The sequence below is a fragment of the Bubalus bubalis genome, chromosome 4, assembly GCF_019923935.1.
Source record: "Bubalus bubalis isolate 160015118507 breed Murrah chromosome 4, NDDB_SH_1, whole genome shotgun sequence".
Classification (NCBI taxonomy): Eukaryota; Metazoa; Chordata; class Mammalia; order Artiodactyla; family Bovidae; genus Bubalus; species Bubalus bubalis.
In genome coordinates this window covers 129553785-129575733 of record NC_059160.1, presented here as the reverse complement: position 1 = coordinate 129575733, position 21949 = coordinate 129553785, and the positions used below count along the sequence as shown (strand labels likewise).

The following is a 21949-nucleotide window of genomic DNA, read 5'->3' as shown; positions in this document are numbered from 1 at the left end:
ACCAATACTTAAAATTACAGGGCTGGATGAGATCTGATAAAAAGAAAAAACAGTCACTTTGTAGCATTCAACTTCCCTGTGAAATTCCTTAGGGGAACTCATATGACACTTCCTGATACTGAATTATCATTTTAATTACTCTTTCCGTCTGGTAGTAGCAAAAAAGCAAAGGGTTAGAGAAAACCACCTTGACCCAGCTGATCATAAGCAGATTATTTACAAGTATAACAAGTAGAGGGTGACAAGGAACGGCGTCATCTTGACCTGATCACCCAAAAACGTGTCATTTCTGTAGAAATGAGGGGGTTTGGAGTAATATAATGAAAATAAAAATGAATGAAAATAAATATGAAAAAATTAGTGACATTTTTAATCCAACATTGTGTATTTATCCTTAGTAAAGAAAAAAGTAAACTTAAGTGGACTGGAAATATTTCTGGATGCTGGATAGAGTAAGAGATATTAGACTGAGTTATTTAAATGGCTGGATATATGGACAAAGCACTCAGCCTCCTGAGAGTCCCCTCTTGAATACTTATCTCCAGCCTTCAAGGAACAGGTTGCTTGTTGCTTCAGGGAACATTTTGCTACAGGGCAAAAGTGCCCTGTAGATGGATGCCCAGGACAGCAGGTTAGTGAAGCAAGCGTGATGGCAGTGTAGAGTCTTCTGTGAAAGAATGGGAAATGAGAAAGCAAACAGACCAAAAAACAACGGTACTAACTTGATTCCTGCAGAGAAACTGACGACTGGAAAGAAGAGGCCATCAATGTTGAAATTCTCAAACATGCCTTGAACAGGCTGTCCATTAATTCGGAAGGAGATGCTTGGGGCACTTAGATCTAGACAGCAACTGATGACATCATCAGTTCTCAAGAGATGCTGGTTTGGTGAGCTGACAGTCCGGGCAATACAACCTGTGGGGAAACACATTTAAGGAGGATGATGTCTTTTTATCTCAGAGAAAATCATCGTCAGAGATTAAGTCAAAGATTTGAATAGGCTGTGACAATGAATAGTATTGGACTAGAATAAATCTTGAATACATATTCACATTATATGTCAGATCTTTAATTAAAAAAATGTTATTTTTTTTAGGAGCAATGCTACTTTTATTGTAAAATGGACCTTCTGATATGCAGAAAATTTTGCATGCAGATGGACGGTACTTGATACAGATATCACCTTAGAGTTGATAACATAATGATGTCAGGGGAAAACCTCTAGGGAAAGACTTGAAGTCAAATATCTACTTTACCATCAGCAAATTACTTAACCTCTATAAGCCTTGATTTCTTGTAAACCAAATGCCATTGCCTTGCAGAGTTGTTATGATCATTAAATTAATGTTATACAAGAACAGAGTCTCAGACATGGAAGGTATTCACTTCAGTCCCCCATCTCAATGATTAAATTCCCTTTATTTTATAAAATAAAAACATAAAAGGATATGGAAGAACACAGAAAATATGATCATTTGTGCATTGTTTATTGAGAGACAATACACATCAATTGGTTTGTTTCTGTTCTATAATTTATTTCCTACAAGACCTTGGTTGGCTTCTTAAGTAGGAAACAGCAGGATACAAGTTGAGGCATGAAAATGATACTGGATAAATGTCATTTCTTGCACTGGCCAACCTATGATCTATACTCACTCTTGACTGTATCAAAACTTCTTGGCCTATGAGTCCTATGGGCAAACTGGAAAACAAGAAGATAAGATTCTCCCAAACACACATGCTCACAAATGTGAACATACAGTATTTTTCAATTTGAGCAAAGACAAAAATAGATTTGATGATGCCAGCTTTGAATTTTTTATAACACTTATTTAAAATTTCTAGCATGTCCAGATTTTTATCAACAATATGTTGAAATGCCAATAGTAGGGCAGATCTACATTATAAAATATGTAGATTTTTAATTTTACCAATATTAAAAATTACAAGTGGTAAATTCATTATGAAGTGGTCCCTCTAGAATTTCCTAGACATAATAAAGGGAATTGTTTAAGAAAATCATGCAAAAAGCAACAGCACTCACAGACAAAGGTCTGTATTCCTGTCTGTATCAAGATCTGTAGCTGACAATGTGGTTATACAGATATTTGTTGCTGTTTAGTCATTAAGTCACATCTGACTCATTTGCGAGCCCACGGACTATAGTCACCAAGCTCCTCTGTCCATGGGATTTCCCAGGCAAGAATATTAGAGTGGGTAGACATTTCCTCTCCAGGTAATTTTTCCAAGGTTACCTGGTAGATTCTTTACCACTGAGCCACCTGGGAAGCAGTCAACAGATATTTACTATAATCCAAGTATTCTGTTCAGTCTGAGGAATGAGTATGCTAAAACTAATGACTATCTAAAAGTCCCCATGGTAAACTGTTTTGTAATGCCTGAAACAATTAGGTTAGAGAGAAAAGATCACTAGCAACCAACCTAAGTCCATGGTTTCAGTGGCACTGACGCTGCTGAATCTGCTAGGAAGCATTCTCAGGTTGCATTTATGACTTAATAGGTGTATTAAATCAATATGAGAACTACACTCCTATTTCCAACATTAGCCAGAAAGGAAGATAGCAGTGGGCTTTTCATAGGTCCTATAAGAGAATCCTTACCTTTCTTTCCTGTACTATTCTCTGACATTCCTTCATTCTGTTATATACCTAAATTCTTCAAAAGCACCGAGATTTTTTTCACACTATTGACCCTAATATACAGAAGATGTGGATGCTAGAAACAGAATCATTATTCCTCGAAGAGGAACACAGCAATGCCGTGCAAAGTTTAAGGTGGGAAGAAGAAATGAAAACAGATAACCAAAATTTTTGCTGATGAACCAAACTCTGGTACCAAGGAACAACTCTACTCTCCAATCACAAAAAGCTAAGTGTTCCCCACCACCCCGCCCCCACCAGAAATCACAGATCCTTAACACTTTAAATTCTACCTCAACTATTAGAAAGAAAAGGAATAGGAGAGTGAACCTGAGAAGATTATGCGACTTAAAATGAATTCTACCATGGTAACTCAGTCAGAAGCCAATTAATTTAGATCTGCCTTTATTGATCATGAATCTAAAATTAACAAGCAATCCCAGGAGCTTAAGAGAACACAGCTATCAACTACAGGCATGGTAGAGCACATATTTTCTTGCCATTTGGAAAAACAGTCAAGTATGTTCTCTTGATAAATTAAAGTTTCAAGATGATTTTCTCCTGAAATTCCACAAACTATCCTCCTTTCTGTGATAGATTCATTGAATATTTTTGTTGCTCTTATCATTCTATTTAACAGATACTTAGTCATAAAAGGCATATTGGACACAGTCCAATTCCAGAAGCTCTGGGTTCTTCCCATGTATTGATAGAAAAAGCTTCAAACTAAATGCAAACTTCACCATTTAGTGAAGTGACGTTATATGGCTGAAATTAGATGCAATGCAGCATTAAAAGAAAAAAAAAAAAAAACAGAGTAGTGTTTTGTTTTCCCCTAAATTCTATGTAATGGGAAAACAAGTGAACCTGTTTCATTCATCCACCTGAAGATCCATTTTGTATGCAGTGATGTGTGAAGGTACAGAGAGAGGATGACCTCTAAAGGATAATAGTTGAAATGTATTATAAAACAGACATTAATTCTATTTATGTTTTTCAGGTCTTCTGAAGTTAGGGCTCTTTGCCTTTCTGGTCAGTAGAAAAATTCTGGAACGAGCACTGTGACTCTTTCCGACCACCACAGTACACAGTGTATAAGATGAAGCACACTGTAGCCTGGGCCCCCACAGCTTAGACAAAATATCCAAAACACAGCTTCATCGCTTCCAGGCTACTGAGCTGTTGGCACTGAATAAAGGGAAGATTTAGTAAACATTACTGTTCAACACAAAGATAGAGTGCTTTCATTTATAAACCCCCTTACCACAGACTCTTAGGCTTTAATTAAATTTAAATTAAAATACCTTTTTATGATTTATACAGCATTAATAAATGAATATCATTTGATTTGCCCACAAGAGGTAAAATTCAACTTTTTGTAATGTAAGAAACCTCTGCATATTTTCTGTAGGTTGTGTGTGCTCAGTCACGTCCAACTCTGTGATCCCATGGACGGTAGGCCACCAGCTCCTCTGTCCACAGAGTTTTCCAGGCAAGAATACTAGAGCAGGTTGCCATTTCCTACTCAGGTGACCTTCCCAACCAAGGGATCGAACGTGCGTCTCCCGATTCTCCTGTGTTGGCAACAGTCTTTACCACTATTGCCACCCGGGAGCCCCTTCTATAGGTTAAATGTGTTATAAAACCAGTTTGGATTTATTCTAAATGCAGCTTTATGAATATAAGCATAAGTTTGCAGAATCCAGATAAAACCTAGTATCTATATAATTGAAAGCTAAACTTTTAAACAGAGCCAATCAAAATAAATCTTTTTAATAAATCAGAAAACAGTATATTTTATATATTACTAATTTTTAATATATGTCCAATCATTAAAGCTTAGGGTTGTTAGCTAGTGAAATGAGCTATACATTTATTTTTTAACAGCTCCACACTTCTGAAACAACACATCATTTGATTTTGGACTGTTTCTTCATAATACATTTAATAAATTACCCATTCCTGACATTAAACTATCAACCAAGAGATGAAACTTAGTCTTTTTATTATGATTATTGTCCAGGATTTTTTTTTTATTTTTGGTTCCTGTGTATACTGGAAGCTAAAGCTTTGCACCTACCAACTATAGCAAGTAGGAAACATTTAAGTTTTTGCATTCAATTAGTGAATCAGAATGCCACTTCTGATATATATCATTCATACACAATGAAGTCTTTTGGAGAGGTACTATAATTGTAGGAGTATTCTTTTTCCTCTAGTGAACTTTTGCTTTTGACTTACCACTTTCATCATTTTAGTGTTGCATTTTTGAAATCAAAGTATCTGACATGAGCAACACAAATAGGTTATGGAAATGTACAGTAAGGGCAAAAGATTTCCTTTGAGAACACTGTGAAGGAAAATGGATGGTACTTACCTGACCAGAGGTGAAGGCCATCAAATCCGTAGGAGAAGAGGTCATCTCCAACACCATTTCCACCCCACTCTTCACCCCCTCCAGGGTAGGGTGAGTACCCCTCTGTGGAAGCCCAGCCCACTCGCAGGTGAGTGGCTTCAGCAGTCACGAATGGCTCAGTGTGGTCCACCATCAACTCATAATACCACTTCTTATACTGTGCAGATCCTTCACTGACACCCAGAAAAATATTGGGTCTCATGCTTTGAAGAGATGGGAACAGTATATGAGAAAATCCAAATAAACCTTTCATTGTCTCAATTTATTACATCATGCTATCCTGAATTAGTCCTGCTTTTCAAAGATACATTTCATTGACCAAGAAGTTTGTTTGGGTTTCCAAAACATTGTACAGAAAAACCTTATTGATTTTTTTGGGCAACCCAATGTTTCCTTAAGTGCAAGAAATTATTGAAACAATCACTGAAGTCTACTGTAACAGCCAAACTTACCGTTAATGTTCAGTGACTTCTGTTTGCTTTGGGGAAAATTTGGCTACATCACTCAACAGTCCACTACATTTTTTCTTAACTGTTCTTCAACCTATTTTCATATCATAAATCATATTTAAGGGGAGACACTCAGGATAGCATCAGGCCCCAGAATTAATGGAGTTATTATTAATCCAGGACATAGAGACATTTTCCTAAGCTAAGGTTTGTGTCATAAAAGGTTTGAGGCTGACGCAAGTCATAGCCTTAGTGAAGGAACCAAAGTGACTAATCATCTTTGTTGTTCTCTACGTCTCGCTGTGAAGAGTCTCTAGTTAGTTGTATTTTAATTGCAATTTATGAAGAGATCCTAACCCTAAATTAACATTAGGGATTAGAAAAAGTCTCAGGAATACCACTCATTAACAACAGGTCTAGTATAGAAAGAACAATAAAGGGAGTCTCAAATCAATCTTAAAAAAAAAATACAATATATTTGTGTTTAAAAAAAAAACAAACACAGAGGAGAAATACATTCTAAACCCCACATTTTTGTTTGAAACATGGTGAAGTAGCAAGTATTTCCTGGAAAGCTGCTAAACACTGTGCTAAGTGTATCAAAGTCATTGCCATCACACATAATGTCTTCTTAATTATATTCAATATTATCATTATTACATATGGAAGGCATTATAGCATGGTGGTTAAGAGCTCAATCTCTGGAATTAGACTCGAGTCTCATTTTCAGTTCAAACATTTTAATTTATAAAACACAGATAATAGTAATACTTCATGCACACACAAACAGTATAGAATGCTTATAAAAAATCTGGCATTGTGGCTGGCACAGAGTACCCAATGAACGTCTGACACCTTGGAAAGTAGATCTAACTGGAAATGTAGTTTCACTGATTTGTGGAATTTATTGTATTTTGGATATCTGAATTCTTGTTATACAACCACTTTGGTGACATGGTCTGTCTGAACCTACCTGCTCACATGGTTCACAAGGCGTGTCTGCAATAACAGGTCTCTTCCTGGCAGAAGATTGTCACAGATGAGATGCTGGTTAGAACGGACTGCTACTCCGTGGCAAACACAGAGAGAGCATAAGACATCCAGAACCTGAAAAGTGAAATCCCTTTCAGCTGGCTCTCATTCCCTTTTCAGATTCAAGCAGCAGCAGTAATTTCCACAAACAGAAACACATTCCCTCCAGGGACCTCTGACCCAGTCACTTTAAACATGATAGCAATGTGTCCACTTATTTTCCACAAACTGAGAACTGCTCCATTCTCCCACTGGTGCTATGCATAAGCACTACATAGTATTATCTGATTGAAATTAAAAAGTGAAAAACGTGAAAAATGTGACACACCTTTTAAAAATTATCTTTTTAAAGAGTATGTTTGAAATTATTCCAGAATTCATTTCAGGCAATAAAATGGTTCACTTACCTTGTGATTTCTTCCATGCTTGTCTAAAAGTGAGATAATGGATTTTATATGGCCTTCTTTAATAATATTTAGAGCTTCTGGACTTTCTACTAACACACAGTGTAAAACTTCAAGAATACCTAAACAGAAAATAAAGAAAGGGGGGAAATATGATTAACCAGTCTACAGTGATCAGTGACTTTCCTCCTATGTGTTTATTGAGGTGTTGACTGAATGTAGTACAATTATGAGCTCAATGCGTTTGTCTCCAAATATCTGTGATTAGGGACAGCTGGTGTCTGGGAGGCAGGGCTGGTAATCAAATATGATAACAAGTGAGAACAAGGCAAATATACAGTGTTCAGCTAAGTAAGCAGGTAACCCTGCCTATAGAGAAATAAAAGAAAGTAACATTAAGTGGGACCACAGAGAACTTATACATGACCATTTTCCAGACAGGAAACATGGGTTGACTGAAGTCTTGAATGCTGGGCAGAGCTGATGTGCCTGAGGTACAAAGCCAGTAGGAGATGGAACAGGTAGATTATGGCCAGTTTAGGATGATTTCAGATGCTAAAAGCATAATTCTGCAGCAATGCATCTAACCCATGGAGATCATTACATTCTTCTGGAGATTTAAAGTCAAAAATGTTTCTTGGTTTATAGAACAAGAGAAATATACAAGATTACACAAAAAGAAAAATACAGTATTTAAAACCTTAAAAAGAATGGTAATATTTTGGGGCAATAGTCATCAGAGAGGACAAAATAGAATATATATTTTCTTACAGTTTAAAACAGAAATTAGAAATAAATCTCATTATCAGAAATTTTAGTGTGAAATTGCAAAGCTCAATGGGTCCATGTGTATTTATACTTTCAAAGCAAGGCTGCCTTGTCAACATAGAGAATGTAGTTCATTTGCAGCAATTAAACATAAAATTAGAACCTGTGATCACTGTCTGAGAGCTACATAGTACTAAGAAGGATCTCAAAGGAACCTTGTAGAAAGGTTTATTCGTTTCAAATGGAGATCTCTTTCTTAGAACAGAAATGTAAAGTACTCAGGTGTACAAATTGTATAGAAGTAATTCACAATAATTGTCACAAATGACACTTGATCTAAACCCCAATCCATTACAAGGGCTGTTAATGTTAATTTCTTCACCAATGACTTAATTCTTCAAAATATATAAATGTAAATTCAGTGGGAAAAAAAAAAGGTTAAATTAATTTTTGGTGTGGTTCAATATCTGTTGTTGTATTCCAAAAATCCACTGCAGTTGAAAATCAAAGAGAGTAGAAAATAATCATGCAATAGACTAATGGATAAATTAAAGAAGATATTTATATAAAGTTATGGAAATTATTTCTGCTATTAAAAAAGTAAGCAATAAAATAAACTCCTTTATTCTAAGCACAAAGACACTAAAATAACAGAAAGGGAAGAGCATTTTTAATAGATTAGTCATCCTGATGTCATTTGTCATTCTGATGCTTTTTGTTTTCTTCCTATTTCATATTACTATAGAGCACATGGCTGCCTATATTTATAAATAACGTTGTACTGTGTATACACATCCATTCATTGACACATCTTCTTGGCAGTAAAAGTATGACTCTGCAGCAGTGCATCCTAACCAATGGAGCTCATTCACTCTCCTGGATGTTTACAGTAGAAAATGTTTCTTAGTCTCCAAAGCATGAGATACATAAAACAATACAAAGGATGTCTTTGGACTAAAAAGGCAGAGTTGAGTGGCTACAGCAACAAAGCCCTGTGATCCCAGAGCCTAAAATATTTACTATCTGGCCTTTTACATAAAAAGTTTGCCAATCTCTGATATAAAATGTAATTATTAAGAAAAAACAGGTAGTAGATTTAAAAAAATCAATTATTTCTGTAAATAAACATTCATGAAAGCCAACAGCATTTACACACCTAAGTATATTAGAAAAGATTAAAGACTAAATTTTTGGAAAGAACAGCACATATCAAAAATGCAAGAATAGCAATGTGAAAATAAATCTCTGATTTTTTTCATGTTCAGCCTATTTTAATGGGTTTTCAGAGTTTTGAGTTTTTATCAAAAAAAATTTTTTTTCCAATGGAGCCATATCAGATCCAACAAATAAGCAAACAGTTGAAAAGAACTAACTGCTACTGAGAAATGAAATTTTTCCTGCCATACCAATAAATAAGGATGTCACAGTCCTCAGCAATTCCAGCCCTCCAAGATGAGCTGGTGAGCCCTAAGGGCACTTAGGAAGGAGAAGAATATCTGCAATACAACAGCCATCAGGCTGCAGCCACTCCCTAAGGTGAGCCCAAGGGAGCTCAGGATGTGAAAAACCCAGATAGGTGAGGTTACATATCAAAGGAATGATTTCATTAGCCCAGACTCTTGTATCTTCCCATGTATAGGAAAGCAGTAAATTCCTTAAGTTGGTATATCTGGTTTTCTTTAAGTAACAATAATTTTTTAATGTTCAGACTGTCTGCCCTTTGTTGTAAAACTTTTATATAACCTGGCTCCTCCCCTTGCCTCCTAGGAGCACTTCTCTGAGTTACTTGAGATGCTGTCCCCCAGGCCTGAAGTCCTACAAATTCCCACAGAAGAGAACATAACTCAATTTCTACATTGTCATTATTTTTTAAGTCAAAACCTCTGATTCTGAAAATAAAAAGTGGAAGAAAACAGTTTTTAATTTCAACTGTTGGAATAAAATGCAGGTAAACGTTTGTTTGTTTGTTATAATAAGAAATTCCTAAAGGAAAACAAATTAGAAACACCAAAAGAATAATTTTCAAAAAGTCAAGACTAGCAAGACTGACAGCATTATGCGTCTATATAAATCATGCTGATATATGCCTCAAAAGCCTATTTAAAAAACGAGAGACACAATGCTTAACATTATAATGGCAATAGTTGACTAAAGATGATTTAACATTTAAATTTTCAATTCACTGAATAAGACCCAAGAATGGCAATACCACATAAAACTTACGGTGAGCTTCTCAAATAAAAACTTGAAAACTTGGTAGATTATATCAGAATTATCTAAATGAAAGAATTATGAATATGCTACACAGTGTTTAAAAAAACACCCAAGACAAAAATTTTATTTTATAAATTTAATTGAACAGGAAACATTTAAATTTTACCTCCTTTTGCCTCTCTAACTCACCTTGCCCCTTGCAAAGTCTGGATCACACAGGTCATGTAGTCTCAGAAAGTGGGGACTTGCAATACGATGAACTGGAGTTTATCTCACTCACCCTTGTCCTGCTCTTTGCAATCACCCAGCCCCTGCAAACCTGCTTAATCATGCCTGTCCAGGCCAGGCATCACCCTCCCCATCTTGACCACTGTTCTCGCACATGCGAAAACCCCTTAGTTTAAACCAGCCTTAGTTTAAACCACTTAGTTTAAAACAACTAGTGTTGCCCACTACAGTCTGTCTATAAAAACTGAGTAATCCCTGTGTTCAGGGCTCAGAGCTTAGAGTGTTAACTCCTCTGGGCCTGCTGGCATAATAAACCTGAATTCTCCAACTCTCCGAGTGTGGTGCTTAGTTTCTCCAGTACTGGTTTCTGCAACATTTCTGGAGGCCCCAGCGAAATTCCAACCACGCTAGGCTCTTGCGCAGCCCGACTGGTGGCTCAGCCTGGCTGGAGTGAAGGAGCCCTGAGACAAACGAGGAGGCACACCACCTGATGGTATTCAGGGTCTCTTTCGGACCAGTGTTCTGACTCTCCCAACAGCTGCACCCCAACTGGAGTCAGTAGAGGGACGGACCAACTCACCAGGAATGGCCACGGGATAAGGTGAGGCCCCAGGGCCGGTCCCCAAGCAGGAACCTACCCCAATGACTGATCACCTCCTTGGGGCTCGCAGGGAGCATCAGATAGGGAGACCTGGGGACTCAGGTTGAAGGGAGGCATCATGACTGATAACCTCCTTGGGGCTCCCAGGAAGGGTCCAACAGTTAAGGAAACCTGGGGACTCAGGGAGGCATTGTGATAGCCTCTGAATGATTGTGAGTGCCTGATTGCTAATTGAATGGAGTGAGAGAAATTCTTCTTTTTGGAAACTGCAAAACTAATTCTTCTCGCATATGCAATTAAAAACAACTAGCTTGTAAAAAGACCTGCCCAGGGAAAAGCTTGACGTTAACCCTTTCCATGTTCTTGAAATACACAGCCAGCTTTGCCTGAGACCTCACCCTTGGGCAAATTAGAATGTGAAGTGGGGAAAAAAAAAAAAGGAGGGGTGGGGGGTCAAAGAGGTATTTTAAATCTCAAACAGAAAACTGTAAGATCTCTGTCAGTCTGTCTGTCTGGATTTACATATGTCTCAGTATATGTCTTTTTTCTGATAATATTGTTGAAGTTGTAAATGAGTTCTAATTTAATTGGCCTAAAGAAAAGTAAGCACTTACAAATTAAACAATTCTAAATACAAGAAAAATTAACCTAAATAAATTTCAAATTCAAGTGAATTGGGAAAAACCAATATTAAATATTAGTATTAATGTTTGTTTGCTGATCTAATAAGAAAGTAGGATGTATGTTTTTAATAAAGAAGATATAAAAATAAAATTACATTTTATAAAGGGAAAAGAAAGTAGGTCTGACTTACAGGTGGCTGTTACAGAAAGTGATTAAAAGGTTTGTGGAAGGTGAACCCTGAAAAAGTTTTGTACATGGTTAGGACTAAGTTTAAAATAAATTTAATTAAGCTTACCTAAATGCTTATTTAACTTCTATGCAGAGTACATCATGAGAAACGCTGGACTGGAAGAAGCACAAGCTGGAATCAAGATTGCTGGGAGAAATGTCAATAACCTTAATATGCAGATGATACCACCCTTATGGCAGAAAGTGAAGAGGAACTAAAAAGCCTCTTGATGAAAGTGAAAGAGGAGAGTGAAAAAGTTGACTTAAAGCTCAACATTCAGAAAACTAAGATCATGGCATCTGGTCCCACCACTTCATGGGAAATAGACGGGTAAACAGTGGAAACAGTGTCAGACTTTATTTTTTGGGGCTCCAAAATCACGGCAGATGGTGACTGCCATGAAATTAAAAGATGCTTACTCCTTGGAAGAAAAGTTATGACCAAACCTAGATAGCATATTAAAAAGCAGAGACATTGCTTTGTCAACAAAGGTCCGTCTAGTCAAGGCTATGGTTTTTCCAGTGGTCATGTATGGATGTGAGAGTTGGACTCTGAAGAAAGCTGAGTGCCAAAGAATTGATGCTTTTGAACTGTGGTGTTGGAGAAGACTCTTGAGAGTCCCTTGGACTGCAAGGAGATCCAACCAATCCATTCTGAAGGAGATCAGCCCTGGGATTTCTTTGGAAGGAGTGATGCGAAAGCTGAAACTCCAGTACTTTGGCCACCTCATGCGAAGAGCTGACTCATTGGAAAAGACTCTGATGCTGGGAGGGATTGTGGGCAGGAGGAGAAGGGGACGACAGAGGATGAGATGGCTGGATGGCATCGCTGACTTGATGGACGTGAGTCTGAGTGAACTCTGGGAGTTGGTGATGGACAGGGAGGCCTGGCGTGCTGCGATTCATGGGGTCGCAGAGAGTCGGACACGACTGAGCGACTGAACTGAACTGAAATGAGTTTAAAGTAAGCTGGTGCAAAAACCTAAATTCGGCCTTTCTCTCTGTTAAGAGGACATACTTTCTTCAGATGTTGAACGCTTTTAATAATAGATTTAAGTTTTTTTACCTCTTAATTGCTCTGTTCTATATTTACCTTTGAAATCTTTTGTTAACTTTGGGTAAGTAAATAACTATTACTTCACAGTAACTTATATGATCCTTCATGACTGTTATAAACCCTTTTGATATTTACTGACAAAACTTCCTAAATAACTTGACTGCTAGCTAACTTTGGGACGCTTCAGAGGGCCCCTGAGATATCCCAAAGAGCTATTAAGCTACTTGGGTTCACTGAACATGTTAAATTACATGGGAAGTACTGTTAAAGGGGTGAAAAATCTTTTCAGGTTATGCTGTATGGTTGATGTTACTAATATAGATATTTTAAAATTATGTGAAATTAATATAGATCTGATATGCCCTGATAAAATATGGTCACATAATTCTAGTTATCATATTAAAGTGTTATAACCAGGTTTCTTTGTCAATTGCAATAGAATCAGATTTTAAACATTCCTTCTATGGTTTTACTTTCAAGCCTTTAGAAGAATACTGCTAGCTCTTCAAGATTTATGGAAAAGACTTTCTAAGATTAAACAGATAAAAAAATTTTGTTATTAACAGTAAGCTGGTATCAGACTGGAATTTGGTCTTCTTTCTGTTTAGAGAACAAAGTTTTCTTAAAATGCAGGTTTTGATAACAGATTATTAATTTCTTTGCCTTTAAGTGATATATATGTTTTTAAAGTCTTTTTGTTTCTTTGGTAAAGTAAATAAACATTGTTTAAGATTATGGTACATGTAGACAAAGCTCATTCTGCTTCTACAAAAAATAACCCCGCATGGTTAGACTTTTGCTATCTTGATGTCCTGAAAACACGGCAATAGTCTGCTCTTAAATCAGGAAATTAAAAATGGATAAACAACAGCTGAAAATCAAAGAGCCAGGGCTATGGGAAATCCAAGACAGCCGCTTGGCTTTTGCCAGCTCCCTGACAGACCTCATTTTTATTTGATGGGTTAAAGCCTTACCTGGCTACACAGTTAATACCCTCACAGTGAGTTCTTCAAAAAAAAAGAAAAAATTATGTTTCATTAAACCTTAAGTTCTAGTTTTGTTAATTAAGGTCTATGCTTACCAAGACTCAATTGTGAGATAGTTTCTTGTTATGTTATATTGCTAAAAGGTTTAATTAAGTTATTAAAAAGAACAAGATTGTTTCTAAAGCTTATCTCAGTCTTTGGATAAAGGTCAGATGCTCCATGATATACAACCAGGAGATTAACACTTGGGAGGCTCAGAGGTTAAAGCGTCTGCCTGGAATGAGGGAGACCCGGGTTCGATCCCTGGGTCGGGAAGATCCCCTGGAGAAGGAAATGGCAACCCACTCCGGTACTCTTGCCTGGAGAATCCCATGGAGGGAAGAGCCTGGTAGGCTACAGTCCATGGGGTCACAAAGAGTTGGACACAACTGAGCGACTTCACTTCTTCACTTCACTTCATAATCATTTAACAGAGACAGATGACCTGGGGTATACCGTGCTATACCCAGTGGAAGTTCTTGACTTAAATCCTTGCTTGTGAACTTACTTATGACTGCTAGCTATATTATTTTCTATGTAGCTTGTTTCAGAAGATTATCTCTTATGTTACCAAATGTGTGACTGAGCCTGTGATAAAATGCTGATATGTAGTTCCATATGAGATCAATAATTATAATAATGTAACTCTAGATACGGGAAGAAGCAACAAGAGAAAATATTTTCTTGGACCAAGAAGTTAGTAAGACAGGTATGTTCCAGAGACTTTTGCTACTTACAAGGCCTGGTCTAGTGATAACACATTGAGTGGCCTGTCAATGGAATCTTTGTTAGACCTGGGAAAGAGCCTTCCCAGCACCGCGGGACACAATGACCATGAAATGCCCCCAAACATGGTCAAATATGTGGCTATAAAGGGGCCCTGCTGACTGGAAGTTAGCCCTTACCAGCTACCTCTTCAAAGATTAAGTCATGACCACTACAAGATGCTGACCTTCAACACCCCCTTGAAAGGACTTCAGGGTGGAGACAAGAAATAAGGCACTCTGTGCTCTGGGAAAATCCAGAAAAACAGGCCTTCAGATAGTCAGATGTTTTCAGGTAAAGATTTTTATGAGTCCAAATTCTTGCATCTTCTCATACCTAGAGAAACACTAATGTCACGAACCAATGTCTGGACCTGGTTCTCCTAGCCAGCACCTCAGCAGCTTCCCTACATCTATTAATCTTTGGGCCATATATCTTTAACTTTCTTGATAAGTTTGTTTCTCCAAGTACTAGTATGACAAGAATATCCCCCAGCCAACACCCAGACAGTGCTAGAACAAGCTGTCTTATTCTGTGGACTCTCACTGCCCTCCGTAAATGAACCCCAAGGTCCTCAGGCTATTCTCCCTTTGAGATCTTATATGGGAGACCACCCCCAGTGATTAAAAAAGCTCAAGGGAGACCACCAACAACTAGCTGACCTGGAGATGTCCCAACACCACCAGGCCCTGGGAGAAGTCTTCCACATATCGCCCGAGAAACCTAAGAAAGGACACCCATTCCACCAGGCAACTGGGTTCACCCCTATCAGCCAGGAGATGAGGGATGGGTTAAAGATTGGAGAAAAGAACTACTTCAGCCAGTTTGGACAGGCCCTCACACGGTCATCCTGACAACCCCTACTGCTGATAAAGTTATGGGTGTCATCCCTTGGATCCACCACACCAGAGTCAAGAAGGCAGCGACTTCCTGTGATGAGGACACCTGGAAAGCAGTTCAGGACCCCAAAAACCTCAAGGGCTGGTTCCAAAAACAATGACCCTCACCCATGAAGGATGCTGAGCCCTGCTCTAGTCACTCCAGGAGCTGACTAGTCAATGCACCGCAGAAGCTTAAGGATTCTGCAGCCTTGCTCCAGCCACACTCCAGCAGCTGTCTGGTCAACACGTGGTGGAAGCTTGAGGATCCGGCTATCAAAATATCAATGGATCATAAAAAGGAGAGAGGAACTAGCAAACTCCTGGGGCAACTGGAACAATATCTGGAGCTGAACATTGTGACTTCTCCCTTTAGCCAGTCTTCTCTTCATATTCTTTGTGGCAGTCTTGTTTGGCCCTGTATTCTCAATGCAATTACCCATTTCACAACCTCTTGGACTGAATCCATAAAGTTACAAATGGTAATAGCTCAATATAGCTCCTAAATGATGGGGAGCCTTGGATATCCTACCAAAACATGAGATGATGCTTTCTACAACAAGTGATAGAAGCATCAAGAGGGGGGAATGAAGAGGAAGAGTTAAAATTTTACCTCCTTTTGCCTCTGTAACTCACCTGGCCCCTCGAAAAGTCTGGATCACATAGGTCACGTAGTCTCAAAAAGTGAGGACTTGCAATACTAGGAACTGGAGTTTATCTCACTCACCCTTGCCCTGCTCTTGCAATCACCCAGCCCCTGCAAACCTGCTTAATCATGCCTGTCCAGGTGGGCATCCCCCTGCCCATCGTGACCACTGTTCCTACAAGCATGAGACCCCTTAGTTTAAACAAGCCTATTAACAGCTAGTGTTGCCCACTACTGCTACTGCTGCTGCTAAGTCACTTCAGTTGTGTTTGACTCTGTGCAACCCCATAGACAGCAGCCCACCAGGCTCCCCCGTCCCTGGGATTCTCCAGGCAAGAACACTGGAGTGGGTTGCCATTGCCTTCTCCAATGCAGGAAAGTGAAAAGTTAAAGTGAAGTCGCTGAGTCTTGTCTGACTCTTAGTGACCCCGTGGACTGCAGCCCACCAGGCTCCTCCGTCCATGGGATTTTCCAGGTAAGAGGACTGGAGTGGGGTGCCACTGCCTTCACCGTTGCCCACTACAGTGTGTCTATAAAAACTCTGTAACCCCTTTGTTCAGGGCTCAGAGCTTGGAGTGTTAACTCCTCTGGGCCTGCCGGAGTAATAAACCTGAGTTCTCCAACTCTCTGAGTGTGGTGCTCGGTTTCTTGAGTACTGGTTTCTGCAACATAAAAACTTTTATAAAAATGATTTGTGAAGTTTCTAATAATGATACAGAAATTATAATATAAACTTTCAAATCTAGATACAAAACTGGATATATATTAGGATTGCAACTATGTAAAATATTTATTGGTATAATAATACATATATTTCAAAAAACATCAGAAGTTACCACATCAGGATGTTAGTGCGAGTTATTGCTGGAGTATGTACAACTCAGTTTGAACTGGCAAGCCCACTTCTATGTGGATTTTTTTCACTAAATATGTACTACGGTGGTACATGATCCAAGGCTGATTTAACCTGTGGATGTGGAACTGCACATACAGAGCCAACTGTAAAGTTACACATGGATTTTCAGTAGCACAGATAGTCGGCAACCGTGAGCCCCAGGATGTTCAAGGGTCAACTGTTCTTCTCTTCCAAAATTTAGTCCACTCAATGAAAGGAGCACACAAAACTTTTAAAGTAGAAAATATTTCTAGGTTCTGGTTCAAGCTAGTGACATTGGCATGCCTGGCATGCTGCAGTCCATGGGGTCGCAAAGAGTCGGACATGACTGAGCGACTGAACTGAAAGACTAAAATGACATTGGAAGATCCTGAACTCACCTCCCAAGAACACACTACATGTATATATGGAACAGTTTCATTTTAAAGGAACTAAAAACCTGAGTGAGTCCTACATATCAGGCAATCACACACATACACAAAAACCCACCTTGAATCAGGTGTGAAAGGCTTTTACACGATCTTGCTATAAACCCTACTCCCAGAGCCATTTGCCTTAAAATATTTATGGCTGTAACTTCCTGAATTGTTTATATTGTCATCAGCAAGAAAAATCTTTGAGGATGTAACGAAGTGTCTGGAAAGAACTTAATGATACTGGAAACATCCAAGTGCTGGGATGGGACAGTATGCTCCTCACAGTGTTTCCTGCAGGTGAAGTATAATGGCTCAGTTTGCTTTTTATCATGAGACTTACATGCTTGTTACTTGGCTTCTAAAACTAGGAGAGCTCCATCTGGGATCAAACTTAACTGCCCTACTTTCTGATCACGGCTCATGCCCAAGGCTTTCCAGGATTGAACCAAATTTGTTGACAGTCTGTATGGAAAAACTGGAAATAAGCCACAGAGTAGAAGTCTTGTATTTGGTCTAACTTTACCTACCAGGAAGAATCTAATCAGGAGATTTTACCCAAAGTCACTGGTAAACTTTCACCAGTCCATTTCAGAGAAGGAGTGAAAAGAATCAGACTGGTAGCGACTCTAACACAGAAGACCCTCTGGAATCAGTTGCAAGAAATAATACATGCAAAGTTTTTAGAACAGGGTTTGGATCCAAGTATTGTTATATAAACACCTGTTACTATTTTATGGTTGCAACAAAATAACATAAAAAACAAATAAAGTGAAATAAAAAGGACCAGTAAGAAAACATTATAAACTATCTTTCCCTTTAAACAGAGGATAAAAATTAAAAAATAGGAAAAGGTAGAGAAATGCTGAATGTACAACTCTGATTAGAAGAAAATTTCAGGAAAAAATAAAAACCCATTGATCAGCAGCAACACAGAAAAGCTCCTGTGTAAATCAACTATACTTCAACAAAATTAAAAATAAAAGGTGAAACTTCATTTCTGTCCATGGCAATGGGACAGAAGAAGTTCAGTACCCAAGAGGACTAGAAACCAATCCTGTAAAATGTAGAGATCACTGTGATTTTGTTTTTAATAAGCAATTTTTATTAAGTGAGTCCTTCCTGGATTATACAGCTATTCTAAGAAAAGATTTCCTCTTTTATTTCTCTAGTTCACCAGGATTCTGTAGAGTAGATGAGTCTCAGTCGTTCAGCTGTGTCCAATACTTTGTGGCCCCATAGACTGTAGCCCACCAGGCTCCTCCATCCATGGGATTCTCCAGGCAAGAATACTGCTATTTCCTCCTCCAAGGGGTCTTCCAGATCCAGGAACTGAACCCATGTCTCCTACATCTCCTGCATTGGCAGGCAGATTCTTTACCACTGTGTCACCTGGGAAGCCCGGATTTTGTGGAATGCCACCCTAAAAGACTAGGTGCAGGGAGAAACAAAAACAGCAAAAGGAGTGAACACTCCCATCTTCAAACCAACTAAGGAGACTCTAAGGAGGCAGGATGGAAACCTGAATTCTAGGAACTGCCCAAGAAAACCCCTGGGAGACAAAGGCTCTCTTGAATTTGTGGAGATAGTGGCTGCAGCCTGGACGGAGACCAGGTACCCCGGACAGGTGGGACAAGTATTAATATAAGGCTGCTGTAAAACAACTGCTTGCCCTTGGCTGCAAAATGGGTAGCAGCAGCCCAGGAGGCTGGAACCAGTATAATTTTAGGAGAGTACTAGAATCCTCCAAGGACAGGGAAGTGGCCATAACAGGTGCTGACTGACCACCCGCCCTTGGGAATTCGCCCTTTCACATGCTCCTCATCTAAATTTTTAGGTGGCTGGTTAGTTAGAGCCTAGGGAAACCTCTTCTGTATATATGCTCCTTTCTAAGGTGTAAAGACCTGGCCATCTTTCTATAAAAGCCATCTTTCTATGCCGCTGATGCTACTAAGTTGCTTCAGTCGTGTCCGACTTTGTGCAACCCCATAGACAGCAGCCCACCAGGCTCCCCAGTCCCTGGGATTCTCCAGGCAAGAACACTGGAGTGGGTTGCCATTTCCTTCTCCAATGCATGAAAGTGAAAAGTGAAAGTGAAGTCGCTCAGTTGTGTCCGACTCTTAGCGACCCCATGGACTGCAGCCTACCAGGCTCCTCCGTCCATGGGATTTTCCAGGCAAGAGTACTGGAGTGGGGTGCCATTGCCTTCTCCGCATCTTTCTATAAGAGCCCCTAAAGTCAGGAACAAGACAAGGGTGCCCATTCTCAATAATACTATTCAACATAGTTTTGTAAGTTTTAGCCATGGCAATCAGAGAAGAAAAATAACTAAAAGGGATCCAGATTGAAAAAGAAGTAAAACTCTCACTGTTTGCAGATGACATGATCCTCTACATAGAAAACCCTAAAGACACCACCAGAAAACTACTAGAGCTAATCAATGAATATAGTAAAGTTGGAGGATATAAAATTAACACACAGAAATCCCTTGCATTCCCATAAACTAACAATGAGAAAACAGAAAGAGAAATTAAGGAAACAATTCCATTCACCACTGCAACAAAAAGAATAAAATAATTAGGAATAAATCTACCTAATGAAACAAAAGACCTATACATCGGTTCAGTTCAGTTCAGTTCAGTAGCTCAGTCATATCTGACTCTTTGCGACCCCATGAATCACAGCACACCAGGCCTCCCTGTCCATCACCAACTCTTGGAGTTCACTCAGACTCACGTCCATCCAGTCAGTGATGCCATCCAGCCATCTCATCCTCTGTCCTCCCCTTCTCCTCCTGCCCCCAATCCCTCCCAGCATCAGAGTCTTTTCCAATGAGTCAACTCTTTGCATGAGGTGGCCATAGTATTGGAGTTTCAGCTTCAGCATCATTCCTTCCAATGATGACCCAGCTGGTCCACCTGGGCCAGCAGTGCAATCCCACTGCTGGGCATAAACACCGAGGAAACCAGAAGTGGAAGAGACACGTGCACCCCAATATTTATCGCAGCACTGTTTACAATAGCTAGGGCATGGAAGCAACCTAGATGTCCATTGGCAGACAAATCATAAGAAAGCCGTGGTACACATACACAATGGAATATTACTCAGCTATTAAAAAGAAGGCATTTGAATCAGTTCTGATGAGGTGGATGAAACTGGAGCCTATTATACAGAGTGAAGTAAGCCAGAAAGAAAAACACCAGTACAGTATACTAACGCATATATATGGGATTTAGAACGATGACAACAATGACCCTGTATGTGAGAGAGCAAAAGAGACACAGATGTAAAGAACAGACTTTTGGGCTCTGTGGGAGAAGGCAAGGGTAGGATGATTTGAGAAAATAGCATTGAAACATGTATATTACCATATGTGAAATAGATGACCAGTCCAAGATCGATGCATGAAACAGGGCACTCAAACCCGATGCACTGGGACAACCCTGAGGGATGGGATGAGGAGGGAGGTGGGAGGGGGTTCAGGATGGGGGACACATGTACACCCATGGCTGGTTCATGTCAATGTATGGCAAAAACCACCACAATATTGTAAATTAATAGCCTCCAATTAAAATAAATAAATTTATTTAAAAAAAAAAAAAAAAGCCAGGCATGCTCTCAGCCCAGTCACTTTCAGTTTTCCTTCACACTTAAATGTCTATTGTTAGAAATAAGTTATGCGGTTAAACAGTAAGTATGGAAAATGATTATAAAATAAATTCTATGTGGTAAAGTGGTAATTTTTCTCTAATATGAGACCATTGAAGATTTATGTTTCAAGAACTATTTTCTAGAAAAGTAGTTTGCCATCAATCCCATACACGGGTTTGTAGAAAGGCATTCTGAAATAGGATAAAGATTGTGGATAACCTAGCAACTTGAATCATGTTTGCATTCAGAAAAGAATGTTCTTGTTCATTTGGACTTTACTTTGGGAGAATTCGTTTTTCATTTCTCACATTCAAAATACAGGAAGCCCTCCAGATCCAGATTTCCCATTCTCTTCCCTCTTTTTCCTTTCCAGTTACAACTTAATGCTTTACTAAATACTGTAGGCTGTATACTGACTGTTTTAGTGTCATTCAAAAATAACTAATTTTTGACAAGAGTCTTAGCTAACTATCAAATTACTAATCTTTAACTTCTAATGCTGCCGCTGCTGCTAAGTCACTTCAGTCGTGTCCGACTCTGCGACCCCATAGACGGCAGCCCACCAGGCTCCCCCGTCCCTGGGATTCTCCAGGCAAGAACACTGGAGTAGGTTGCCATTTCCTTCTCCAATGCATGAAAATGAAAAGTCAAAGTGAAGTCGCTCAGTTGTGTCTGACTCTTAGCGACCCCATGGACTGCAGCCTACCAGGCTCCTCCATCCATGGGATTTTCCAGGCAAGAGTACTGGAGTGGGGTGCCATCATGATTTCAAACATTTACAGTGACTATCATTGAAAAATATAGATTCTGTTCCCCTATATTTAGTGACCCATCAGCATTAAACATCATTTACATATCTTCATGACCCAAGATCATTATTAAAAACACCAATCATAATGTGCTCTAGGCGAAATCTCTGGATGCAAATAGATGATTACTGTGTGGTATTACAGAGTCAAACACATATTGATCCCAATAACTATCATAGAAGATTT

The 21949-nt window shown here is 39.0% G+C and overlaps 1 protein-coding gene across 1 annotated transcript in view; it reads right to left on the bottom strand.

Moving 5' to 3' along the window:
* RYR2 (ryanodine receptor 2) overlaps positions 1–21949 on the bottom strand; it is an 829832-nt gene that overhangs the window by 360327 nt on the left and 447556 nt on the right. Inside the window, exons 18-21 of the mRNA XM_045165522.1 lie at positions 6965–7083; positions 6499–6632; positions 5038–5279; positions 723–915 (exon numbers count right to left, since the gene is read on the bottom strand). Of these exons, the coding sequence (XP_045021457.1) occupies positions 723–915; positions 5038–5279; positions 6499–6632; positions 6965–7083 (688 nt within the window). The remainder of the gene's footprint in view (positions 1–722; positions 916–5037; positions 5280–6498; positions 6633–6964; positions 7084–21949) is intronic.